General features: G+C 36.5%; 2 protein-coding genes across 4 annotated transcripts in view; one reads left to right on the top strand and one right to left on the bottom strand.

Moving 5' to 3' along the window:
* The window catches only part of LOC109244590 (protein N-lysine methyltransferase METTL21A), a 3700-nt gene extending 399 nt beyond the window's left edge, over positions 1–3301 (top strand). The window contains exons 3-8 of the mRNA XM_019411705.1: positions 1092–1211; positions 1808–1881; positions 1959–2016; positions 2092–2193; positions 2396–2507; positions 2844–3301. Of these exons, the coding sequence (XP_019267250.1) occupies positions 1092–1211; positions 1808–1881; positions 1959–2016; positions 2092–2193; positions 2396–2507; positions 2844–2967 (590 nt within the window). The 3' untranslated portion in view covers positions 2968–3301. The remainder of the gene's footprint in view (positions 1–1091; positions 1212–1807; positions 1882–1958; positions 2017–2091; positions 2194–2395; positions 2508–2843) is intronic.
* Positions 3302–3883: 582 nt separating this feature from the next.
* Positions 3884–11443, bottom strand: LOC109244589 (GDP-mannose transporter GONST1). Of its 3 annotated transcripts, none has more exons than XM_019411702.1 (10): positions 11199–11443; positions 9737–9904; positions 9041–9269; positions 8813–8952; positions 7880–8009; positions 6671–6769; positions 5754–5908; positions 5220–5336; positions 5021–5118; positions 3884–4074 (listed from the first exon to the last, which is right to left on the bottom strand). In XM_019411702.1, exons 1-10 carry the CDS (start codon positions 11207–11209, stop codon positions 4010–4012), a joined length of 1212 nt encoding a protein of 403 aa, XP_019267247.1. In that variant the 5' UTR covers positions 11210–11443; the 3' UTR covers positions 3884–4009. The 3 variants fall into 3 exon arrangements, with proteins under 3 accessions (XP_019267247.1, XP_019267248.1, XP_019267249.1); XM_019411703.1 differs by having other exon boundaries at positions 11155–11206; XM_019411704.1 differs by lacking the exon at positions 11199–11443 and adding an exon at positions 11132–11149.
* Between the last annotated feature and the right edge of the window lie 1739 nt (positions 11444–13182).

Here is a 13182-nt window from a genome sequence, read left to right as displayed (position 1 = left end):
GGAGGGGGTGGTATTTGGGATCACAATCTTGTAAACTTATACTGTTGAGTTGTGATATCAATCTTGAATAGTTGGAATAAAAAATAGCTCCTTTTTAAAAGAAAAAAAGGTTCTTTAATGCAATGTCTACTGGAAAAAAGGGTTGTTTAACAGAGGCGGACCTAGGATTTAAGCTCTATGGGTTCAACATTTAAAGCTCTTAGCATAGAATCTATTGTATTCTTAAAATTATGGGCTCATATCTATCATTTACTGCAATTTTAGTGGATTTTTACGCATAAGTTTATGCTCCACGTTGAAAGTACTTGGTCGCAAGCTGCATCCGCCTCTATTCTTTAGTGCAATGTCAAGTAGACCAGTGATCATTGGCTCATTTGTGACAAAATTGTTTGTTGGGCAACAAAAACCATCCTCAGTCTTCTTTCTCTTTACATGGACTACCGAACATCCTCCATAAGCCATACGAGATCTTAGAATGGAGAAAAAGGAAGCAAATGGTAATGTTTTCTAGGTTAGGAAGCTTGTGCTAGCATAGAAGGGGAGGAGGGATTAAGGAGAATGCTGATTTTATTGTGACATACATAATGATCAGATTGATTTATTATACATGCTCAAAGAGATGTTCAAGTTTTCTATCTTAGATAGATCGCGTCCACATTGGGGACCTTTACTTATTTAAAGCAGTTATAAGGACTAATAGTACTACTTTTGTGAAGTACAACATAATAATAATAATTCTTATCGGAGAGGCTTTATAACGAGCAATCGACGGGCTCATTAAATTTAAAAACTTGAGAAGTAAGAAAATGAGGTGGGGGTGGGGGATATCCTAAGAAGATTAAGATTCACAGATATAAACCTGTCTGAATATATCAACGACAATGTGTAGTGATGAATACAGCAAATAGTTTGTTAGCTCTCTCTCGTTCCATTACTTGTAGAATTTTTCCTAGCACTGCAGAACAAACTTCACTAAATTCTTCTCCCATTTTTATATGTTTAGTTTTTGTTCCTTGGATAGTTTTTGATCGCCCCATGCTTGCATTAGTATTACCCATTATAATAACTGCAGCTGACTATTTTTGGAACAGCTGATTTTGATTTGACAGGACAGTTGGTGTGGCCCGGGGCGGAACTGTTGAATGATTATCTTACAAAGAATGCTAACATGCTCCAAGGATGTTCTGTCATCGAACTAGGCTCTGGTGTTGGTTAGTATCATCCCCGAAACCTCAATAAATTAATATATGATGTGTATTTTCTTTGTCCCAGTTTACGTGTCTTTTTCTTTTTGGCCATCACTATTAAGATGAAAATTAAATTTTTATTGAACTTAAAAAGGAATTGGGTCTGAAATTAGAGTTGGAGTTTATTTTATGAAGAGTAAGAGTTTATTTTGATGAAGATAGGAGCTTTTTTACATAACTTAAAGGCCACTTTTGACGAAGACGTGAATTTGAGTTCCTAAACTATTCACAACTAACTGCTAATAACATTACGTACTTCCTCCCCCAAGGCAAAAGAAAGACCATATCTTTGCACTTCTTTTAATTTTACTTTCCATATCATTTCTCCTTCTCTATTTTTTTTTATTTTTATTTTGTAAAAGTGCAGCCCGGTGCACTAAGCTACTGCTATGCGCAGGGTACGGGGAAGGGCCGGACCACAAAGGTCTATTGTACGCAACCTCTTACCCTGCATTTATGCAAGAGGCTGTTTCCACGGCTTGAACCCGTGACCTCCTGGTCACATGGCAGCAACTCTATTTTTAGTTAAGATTGATTAGTTCTTTGCATCGTATATACAGGTATAACAGGAGTACTCTGCAGTAGATTCTGTCGCGAAGTAGTGATGACAGACCATAATGAGGAAGTTCTCAAGGCAAGGTTGAGCAATTGAATTTTGCCGCAGGAGTGTGTTGAAAGTTCAGCCTCTAATCTTTTTTTATCTCATTCCAGATTCTGAATAAAAACATAAAGCTGCAGGAATCTTTAGACGATTCTATATGTTGTGCAGGTTTGTGAACAATTGAGGACTGTAATTGTCATTTTATAAGGGCATGTCATCATTTAACCTTTATCTTCAATGCAGAATTAAAAGCGGAGAAGCTGGAATGGGGCAACTCCGCTCAGCTGAATCACATATTACAGCAGCACCCAGAAGGATTTGATTTAGTTCTCGGGGCTGACATCTATATCCTACTTGATTTATCTCCTAATGCTTTAATTGGTACTAATGTTAAATCAACTGATCTACATTTGAAACTCACCAGCAACTAGATTGTCTTTAACTGAATAATAATTGAATTATAAACTTAATTTTTTAGTTACATTTTTCTTCATTTAGATGATATCATAGTCGAGAAAGAATAGAGTGTACCCTTGACAAGCTTTAAGTTTTCAGCAGGCAAATATTCCTTTGCTTTTTGATACTGTTGAACAGCTATTCAGAGACCGTGATCAAAGCAAATGCAAATTTGTTTTGGGCTATGTTTCACGAACAAAAGTGTAAGTGCCCTTCACTGTCTTGCTTATTGTAATCATGGCTATTGAATGGCTGCAAAATTTTGGAGGGCTTTGCTGAATGTACAGAAAATCCATGTAGAAATGATCATCAAGAAATTATTGTGATCATGAAAAGCTGCAAGTTTCGCTTAAAGACTTTGCGTTGTTTACAAAGATTACATACTAGTATATACCCCATCTTCTTCAACATAACTTCAACTAACGTCGTGTGGAAGAAAATGAAAAAAAGCCTGTTGACATGATTTTAGCGACTCCACTCATTTTCGTTCTTGCTGCATTATTGGTCTTTGTGTGCCTAACCGATCATTCTATATGCAGCATGGATGCTATGGTCATCAATGAAGCAATTCGGCATGGTCTGCAGATAAACGAAGTTTCTGGGACTCGACGTAGTATCAGGAATCACGAAGGAGTTATATTTGAGATTACGACTAATCATTAGCACCAGTTGAATGAGAAAGCACACAGTTCCAAGGAGCACAGAAAAGCTATTACTCAAAGACTAAAAACAAGACAAAAAGGCTCTAATTGCCACCAAAACCTGGTTTTTCATGTGTAATTTTGACATTCCAGGAAACAAAAAGTTACATTAAGTCCTCAAGTAATCTTGTAATGTGTATCATTTTTTTCTCCAGAATTTTCTTAATCTTCTGGTGCAATCTATATTATGCAGATGATAGTGAGCTAGTTTTAGCTCTGCCTATGATCCTTCCAAATTCTGTAGTAGAATAGAAGTCACTTTTGCTATTTTGAGCTTTAATTTGGTATTACTGTGAGATGTTTGTGCGGATATTTTTATCTCTGCAGCTTCAACCAGCTAGTCTTTGGCCTAAGGCAACTATTGCATGGCTCAATACTTTACATCTGTTAGATATAGATGTTCTAACAGATGCAGTCTAGGTAACATGTTCTATCCTTGTGGTGACTCCTTTTCCATTTTCTAAAAGGCACTCCATTATTAAAACAAGGGGAGTCTTGGTATAACTGGTAAAGTTGTTGCCATGTAACCAGGAGGTCACGGGTTCGAGCCGTGAAAACAACTTTTTGCAAAAATGCAGGATAAGATTGCATACGACAGACACTTGTAGTCTGGCCCTTCCCCGGACTCCGCACATAGCACGAGATCATCGCCATCTTCCTTGTGGCGACTCCTCTTTCCAGTTTCTAAAGGCACTCTACTGATTCTGATTCTAAAGAGACCTTAGGCTTATTTATCTGAAACTACTCTTAGGTGTTTGAAAAGAGGTTATATAGGTGGTTTTAGTTTGAAAAAATGTTGGAAAAGATACAAGCTCATAAAATTTGAATCAAGAATCAGCAGCCACAGTAAAGAGGTTTGTATCGGAATAGGCAGGTCCTTGATGAATGAAAATCTTGATCTATCTCTTGAATTGATTGATCATGTCACATTTTTTGTTGTACAAGAAGCTTTACAATCAAGGAAAAAGCTAATATACAATTGAAAGGGTGTTAGTTTCCACTGTTCAAGATCGAGATTGAGATTTCTCCTGCATCTTTGCTCGGGCGAAAAATACTCCAGCCAAGAGGCCTGCAAAATGCAACAGACATTTTCCTTAACATTGTTCTAGCACATCTTCACATAGAAAGGTATTAGGTCAAAGCAGTGGCGGAAACGCCTTCAACGAAGTGGTGTCATCTAACACTGCTTCATAGAAAAAATTAATGAAATAGCAAGCAAGCAAGCGCGCACACACACTTATATAATATTTTTCTAAAAAGATATGCAAGCCAAAAAGCTTAAAATAATGCAAAGTAAACAGAATTTCAAAAATAGCCAGATTTACAAGTGGTCGTTCAAAAATAGCCCAGTTTCAAAAGCAATCGAAATTTAGCCACTTTTCATGTAAAGATAAATCTGAGCGAAAACACTGTTCAAAACCCGAAAAATACGCCAGTATATTATGATGGAGTTCCAGCATAAATACACTAGAACTCCAGCATAATATACTGGAGTTCCAGCAAAGTATATCGGTCCAGTATAATATGCTGGAAGTTCATACACAAGTGCTCAAATATCCAGTATATTATGCTGGAACTTTCCGTGTGTTGGAGTTCCAGCATAATATGCTGGAAGTTCATGCACAGGTGCACCGAACTCCAGTATATTATGCTGGACCGGTCTCTGTTGCAGCAAAATAGTGGCTATTTTTCATTGACTTGGTAAACGCTGGCTATTTTTTAATGACCAGTCCGAAAACTGGCTAGACCGTGCTATTTTTACATCAACTTGAGATAGGACGTAAAGTCCTAGAACGCAGTTGCCCCAGACCCAAACACGCGTACAAGCTGAATTGCGACAATAAATCAATAAAACAACAACAACAACAACAACATAGCCAGTATAATCCCACAAGTAGGGTTTAGGGAGGGTAGTGTGTATGCAGCCTTACCCCAACCTTGTGCGACAATGAATCAAATATTCGTGCAAAATCTTGTGTACGCTGCTGGAGCAAGGAGAAAGAGTAAACACTCACCAAAGAATATACTGGCAGAGTTCTCCAGACTTGTTGGGACATGGAAGACGAAAATACCAGCAACAGAGAGTGGTATCTTATTTAGTGATCCCACAAGACTGCAGAATCCGAAATCAAAGAAAAATCAAATAGGGAAAGATTTAATGTCAAATTAATCAAAGAAAAATGAAATAGCGCAGTCATATGAAAAGAACCATACCTATAAGTGGTGGCACTTGTTTGGTGAAGAAACCACATAGATGTGAAGCTAATTGCTAAGCCCAAAAATCCACTAAAGGTTGTTACCAACCAGAATGTTGGCAATTGTAATAGTGGCCTGCACAAAAAAACATGTCGCAAAATTATCAATGTGCAATATAACAGTATTCGCCTTCAGTAAAGTAGCAATATAGTATTAGAAATTATCACAGGTTCTAACAATAGGCAGAAAGCATGTGCATACATGTGAATGTTTGTGCCTCGGAGGCGGACATATGTTATACCGAGAGGGGTCACCGGCACACATAGAGTTCGGCAAAAAATTCATGTATACATGTATATGACTTTAAAAAATAGTGATATATTAGTAGTGGGCACCCTATATACAAAGTAGATTTTGGTTGAATCCAAAAGTGCACCCCTGACCTTCAAACCTAAGGTCCGCTTCTGCTCAGAGAATGGTCACTACTTAAGGATGAGATAGATCAACAACGTTGAGGAAAACAAATTGCTACTTTGAGAAACCAAAACTCACGTTCTAGAAAGGTAGTCCACCTCGTTGAATACTAATATAAGAAAAATGCCTAAAGGCAGTGAAAGAGTGTTATTTAGCAGAACCATTGAGAACTCGTCCAGGTTCCCGGATTTAGTCACTTGCTTGGCAGTGTCCATGACCCTGCGTAGAGTCAACTTCACAAGAAGATCAAAACATTATTTTAAATTTAAGCATTAGCATTGGAAATAATTCAACATAGGAAAAAGATGCTAGATGCACAAAAAGTTTTAAGAATTTTCAAGCGATTAATTAGAACATCAAATTAAATGTAACCTCAAGAAAAACGACTGAGATAAGACGCTCACAAATCAATTGGGGAAAAACTGCTGCTTGTTCCCATTATTGTTGGCAAACAGAAACCAAGCCGAGTCAAGTTCTGGATGTTTTGAGCTTGACTGAAACATTGAATAGCTGAGTTCTAGCTTACTGGAGTATGGGACAAGCTTCAAATTGAACACAAGCTAACTAGGCTCAAGTTCGAGTTTCAACTCAAATTATATATTTACTAAAACACTGTATATAGTCAAATAATTGAGTTTTTAAGAATTAAATCGGGAAATATTATATCTCTTTACCTGGACAGACAGCAACGCTATGAATACCATGATTAACATTACTAGAATCAAACTGTATCATCATTCCGGAGTTCAGAGTTTACAAGGGGATATGTTACTATCACATCTCTTCAATAGGAAATATCAGTGTGTAATCCAAAATATTGCAGCTCCACTTCATTAGAAGCTTGAGTTGTTATAAAGGACATCGAGTACAGCGATGTTCTATTCAATAATGTCGTCACATGTGGGCATCATTCTTTTTATAGACGAAGCACAGTTATTGAGCCCATATATATATTTGATCATAAAGGAAACACAAGAAGAAAAAGATGTACTTACAGAATATGACGCTGTCAAGAAACAATTAATAATCTGCCATGTATAACCAATGGCATGAAAAGAAAGATCTGTAATTCCTCCAGAAATTGCTGAAATAATCTGCACAATACAACTGAAGAGTTACATCTCTAATGCTTTCATCTCACAAGTACATCATATTTCAAAGTTTAGTTTCAGTATATGCATCTCTAGTGAAATCACGTCAAGGCTGACGGTTTAGGGTTGAAGACCGACATTCCAAATACTACTGAGCTTGATCTGATATTCCTGAAAACTACTGATACCACTAGTTACCAGAAAAAAATAACCCCTGGTACAAGAAGTAATGCTCGGAAAAAAAAATGGCACACAATTCATTATAGTACGTGCCATTTGTTCTCAATACAGCATATACCGCTTAGTCACGCCATGAGATTCATTCTGTCAGCTCTAGGCATCACTTAATATGCCTTTGACTGAGGACTAGGTTACTAGTGAATACTGTGAGTAGTGCCTACTAAAAAATCTGTACGCTTTAAAAACTCTTATTGTGACAGGAAAGGGAGAAACGAATACTAATGCAAATTCTGGATATACAAAGGCGTATATAGAGTAGCATTTGGTTGGCCAATAACACTTCGTATTTACATAATTCATTTGAACTTTATGCTGTGCTTGACACATGAATCAGTAATAGATATGATGCAGATTTTAAAAAAAGATTAGTAGACAGTTCAACCTTGTTAGTTATCCTTATATTGTTGCGTTCCTTTTATGTGCAAGTGACAGCAGAGGGAAAACAAAAACGAAACAACAGCAGAGTTCCTCTTATGTGCAAGTGACAAGAAGAAAATGTAAAGCCTAGGATAATGACTGATTTTGATCAACCGCAGAAAATTTGGTGCATGCTATCTTGCTCTCTCTTACACACAGCCAACATACCAGTATAGTAGCTGTGATGCTATCAAGTGCAAGTGGAAAGAGCAGAAATAATACTGATTTTTCTAATTGCTGAACAAATTGGACATATAGATATTAACAACAACAATAACAACAACAAACCCAATGTATTCCCACAAGTGGGTTCTGGGGAGGGTAGTGTGTACGCAGACCTTACCACTACCTTTGAGAAGACAGAGAGGCTGTTTCCGGTAGACCCGCGGCTTATGGACATATAGATATTAATAAGAGAATATCGAAGCAAAAGTTCTATTTAAGCTATTATCATACCATCAGGAAAAGAGCAGTCCAAACTCTGTTATCGTGGGTTTTGTTGAATAAATACATCTCACCAACAGCAGTTATCACATTAGTGACATTCTTCAGGACAGTGACCATAGCAACATTGATGTACTTTAGACTGCAGGAAATAAGAAAATTACAAGTAAGGTATTCAGCCAAGATTCATTGAATCACAACTTTAATTGGTAAACACTAATGTAGCTTGTATGCTAAAGCATCTTTTAATGCTGCAGCATAATATGGGTATGATATGCCAGAGTACTGAAATTGGTGAAGCACAAGAACATAAATAGCTGCACTTGAAACCCTTTTCTTTTATTATTTTATTTTAATTTTAATGTTTTTACCCTTTTCTGGTTTTTGACATGCCGTGTAAGCACAAGTTGAGTGTTCATGACCTACATCTTAAGCATCTTTTGTTTCACCTAAAGAGAATTGACATACATAACAGATCAAATAAAAGATACATGAATTAGAGAATCCTCCAAACAAACACAGTGTGTGTGTGTGTGGTGGTGGTGGGGGTAGGGGGGGGGGGTAAAGAGAGGCATGTGCATGTGCATCATTTAGGCAGTCAAATCTCCCAAATTTAAAAAGAGGATTACTAACTTATAAAACTCAAACACGTGATAGAGCTGCATATGATACGAGTCTTGCGTGAAGCTACCAGAATTATCGTAAGACCTTCTAAGGTATCTTGCATTGTAATTGGAAAACAATGAAACCAGGAAATATAATCTTGCATAAAGGTCCAGCTGACTCGAACACACCGACAAACTGTTCCCAGAGAACTGTGTCATAGATGTGCTTCCAACATAATAGGGTTCAATGCATAACGTATGCAACCAGCAGTAAATAAAACAATAGGCATATTCAAATAATGAAATTTATGGTACGACAAATGTGACGCTTATCTTGTACCTGAACATACTTGTTATAAGCATCCCAACAAATATAACATTAACAGGCAGCCAGACTTTGACTAGCCTCCAAGTAAGTGGTTCTGTAGAAATTATCCCAAAAAGTCTCAACGTAGAAACCACCACCACCGAGACAAAATTCTGCATAAAAACCAAAGATTATTTGTCACTTCCCTACCTAAATACCTTTTTCGATAAACTACAAAGTTTAAGAAAGATTGGGAAGTACCTGATAGAGCATCAATGAAATCCCCGCATTAAAATCATAGCTGGAAAGTACATACTTGTTCACTAATATCATACTACAGGAAGAAATACAATAAGCGACTCCGGATAGTAAGGCCTTATTGTGTACTGTGACAAGTCTATTGCTGTGTACCGACTTCTCTCTATCTTTCTCCAACATCCCATTTTCCAAATCTTCGTCATTTCTATTTACAGCCTTCATGGAAAAAGATCTGAAGACAATCAAAAAGTAATGACATCAATTACTGTATTTGTTAGAATTTCTTCTCTTAGTACAATAGACCCTTGTGGTCCGGCACTTCCCCGGACCCCGCGCATAGCGGGAGCTTAGTGCACCGGGCTGCCCTTTAGTATGAACATTATGTTTAGATGATCCGACAGAAACATATTTAGTCAAAACTAGTGACATGGTCATGAAAAACAAACAACAGACAAATAAAACCGATGGCAACTGCCTAATAGAGTCGCTAATATTGCACAAGGAAAATCATGTTAAGGAGAAAACCTAGCCATCATCCAGCTGTAATTCAGAGACACAACATGCTATTAACAAACAAATCACGGAGGATTATTAACAAGCTCCACCAACAAGAAACAAACCCATGCAATTTTAAAGGATGATAATGAAAGTTAAAATGTAATGCTAAAGGAAGACGATAATGGCATCGATTGAGTGCACCTGTTAACTACTTCACTTCTGAAAGAACTGGAGACGGGATCCAGAAAAATTGGTTGATGATCTAAGAAGTTTCTTTCCCCACCTTGGCTACTGCTATTACTATCCTCTATAAGACTCCTCTCCAAAAGTGGATTAGGAGAATCCAGAGTGGCAGCCACGGATAAACCTCTTCAATTAGAAAGAAAATGATTACAGCATCAACCATAAGAACTCATCATACACGAAGCATAAACAATGGATTTCAGAAATGTAGACATGAGCATCATAATGCAGCTTAAAATCAACGTCAGAAAGATTTAAACATGTAGGAAACTAAGATTGAAACTTTCCTTGTATCTGACATATATTGAGCAGAACCCAGGGTGCACTATTCCAGCCAATAACATTCATCAAAATCAGCCAAAACAATTAAAGAAGGCAAAAATGCAAGAAATTGAGAAGTGATATGGTTGCTTAGCCCCAAGATTTGTACCATTTCAGCTTACAGAACCTCATAAGATTAACCAGAACAAAGAATAGCACTATCTCATTTCTATCCATTCTCGAAGAGACTTTATGCTACCACACAGCGATGCAGGCTAAAAAAAGCTTATAAAACCGAGCTTCATTGCAACCCAAACTCTATCAGCCAACTTATTAACAAAAATAAAGCAACAAACTTCTTTTGACATATTTCCTGCTTCACAAATTAAACTAAAACAAAAAACTTACTAACATTTTTTTCTCAAGAACCAGTTAACAATATCTTATTATCTTCATCATTCGGAAAGGGAGCCTTGGAGCAACGATAAAGTTGTCCCGTGTGACCTATAGGTCAGGGGTTCGAGCCGTGGAATCAATCATTGAGGCTTCCACTAGGGTAGGTTGCCTACATCACACCCCCTTGGGGGTGCGGCCTTTCCCCGGACCCTGCGTAAACGCGGGATGCTTCGTGCACCGGGCTGCCATATTATCTTCATCATTCGAACAAGTAAAACTATACTCCCTCCACCCCAACCCCCCACCCCCAACCCCCTCCTTTTTCTTATCACAGCTGAATATGATGCAACACAAACAGTATACAGCAGACAAACAATCACACATTGGCAGTTCCCCCTCCTTCTCAAAATTTGTCCTTTTTCTTTTCATTGTTTCAAAAAACCTTGAAACTGATATGATGTATCGATCAGCTCAAATATACAGCTAGACCAAGAAAGCAGCAAAGGCTGAAATTCAATTCTTAGGGAAAATAACTATATAATTAAAGACAAAAAAGATGCAATCTTTATAGCATAATTGTTACACCCAAATGATAAGAGAAAACAAGAACAAAGGTCTCTTCATTTACCAATCAAGAACTCAAAAAAAGACCATAAAGTTTAAATCTTTAAGGAAATAAAAGAAAATAAAACTGACCCATTATGAAATTATAGACATACATAATATATTTGATCACAAAGAGATATAAGAGTCACCAAATTACCTTGGATTCATCCAACCAAACAGTTTGTCAACTCCTCAATTTGTATGAAAAAAGAACAAAAAAAACATATACTTTAAAATAATGAAAAGAATTACAACAAGTAATTCTTTATTTGGTATATTATGTGGAAAGAAGAGATGTAAGGAGAGTGCTAGCTAATATTTTTCTATTTTTATCTGAATTTCAAAAGGAAACCAAAATTTTAGCTTAGAGTGGAATTAGACTCTTAAGGAAGTGTCACTTCTAGTTCAGTTAGTAAACGATGTCGTTTTATATAAGGCCATTTTTATTTAGGTATAATACCAATGAAAGAGTGAAAAGTGGGTTTGGCAAGAAAGCATGTTTGACAAAATAGTCAAAGACTCCAATTTGGAAAGTCAAAGCTTTTCAAAATCCCAACTCGATTGGCTAGCTTCTCCTCCTTGCCGTTGGAGTTTATTGACGACATGACCCTTGATATGAGGACGTGAAGGTCGAAAATTAAGATAGAAAGTTAGTAAGTAGTCGAGTGTTTCACTTTTTCCTCTATTCGATAACATTAGTGTTAGGGTGATATCTCTTTATTCTTTGACTGCTATTATTACTTGCCGTTTAGTTATTATCTTGGCTTCAATCTTCTTTTTATCTTGTTGTTGTTACTGTTTGAAAGATCATACATAGAACTTTTTGTAAGGGGTATCACATTTATATAAATAAAATAATTACAAATATTATTTAATATCATTTTCCAATAAATTGAAGCCTTGACTTAATGGTTTAGTTGAATATTAATAAGAGGTGTAGGTTCGATTCTCCTTAGCCTCAATTTTTTAACATAAATGCTCGCTCAAAGATGTTCAGAAAAAGAATGTCTAGGTCCAGCCTCGAACCTACAACCTTTAGAAGCCCAAATATATTCACTTGACTTATAGACCAAGAATTTGTCTTTGTTAGGAAGCGGTGTCATTATTATATATTGCTTCATTTTTGTGGAATATTAGTATAAACGTTTAATAATTTTTGACACCGTTTCCACCAATGTGTATCCGCCCATGACTACACTTGTTGCCATTACTTCTTTTTATCTTTTTCTTAGCCGAAGGTCTATCGGAAACAACCTTTTTGCCCTTCCAGGATATAGGATTAAGGTTGCGTACATCTTACTTTCCTCATACCTTACTTGTTGGAATTTACTTGATTTATTGTTGTTGTGAATTTTTTTTTGGACGATGATGTTTTGTGCGAGCTTGATTATTTAATATGACAGTTTATTACAACAAACACCTAAGCAAAGAAGTTAAGTAACTTACTCATTCCAAATATATGATGAAGTAGGAAAAAAATTTCCACAACATAATTAGAGCTATCAACTGTTTCTTAGGTCATTTTTCATGTTAAAGTAACAAAGTTATATCGAAATTCACGACTGACTTTTATGACAAAATACTGGAATAAGATGCTACAGAGCCATATATTTAATACAAGAACTCATATTTAATATTACAAGTGAAATCCTAATATGAGTTCTATGTATTAATATCTTATACCTTAACTACACAATCATTTCCTTGGAGACTTAAAAGTATTTTGTGCGGGGGAGGACCCATATGGTGTCAAACGGGTTCGGTTGAACCACCTTCATTAAGAAATTACACTGTGTATATTGATAAATTATATTTGAAACAGCAAAAATATGTGTAAAAATAAAAATTTGAACCTCCTTGAACCAAGTACGAAGTCTGTTGAGGTGGTAAAGAGGGTTCAAAATGTAATCTCTAGCGGGCAAGAGTTATGTAATCTCTAGGGTTCAAAGTGCGATGTTTGTTGAGGTGGTAAAGAGGGTTCAAAATGTAAGGAAGGTGTTGTGTTCGAATCCCACTTGTGGTGCTTGTATATTTTGTTTCGTAATCTCTAGCGTGCTGGAGTTATGTGCGTAATCCCTTCTGAATTTATTTTTCTTACTTTTATCTTTTTTGTATTCCACTTTATCTTTTTCTTGAAATCA

Source organism: Nicotiana attenuata, unplaced genomic scaffold (assembly GCF_001879085.1).
Source record: "Nicotiana attenuata strain UT unplaced genomic scaffold, NIATTr2, whole genome shotgun sequence".
NCBI classification, from domain to species: Eukaryota; Viridiplantae; Streptophyta; class Magnoliopsida; order Solanales; family Solanaceae; genus Nicotiana; species Nicotiana attenuata.
Note: the sequence above shows the minus strand (reverse complement) of the source record. Positions and strands in the feature narration are given on the sequence as shown.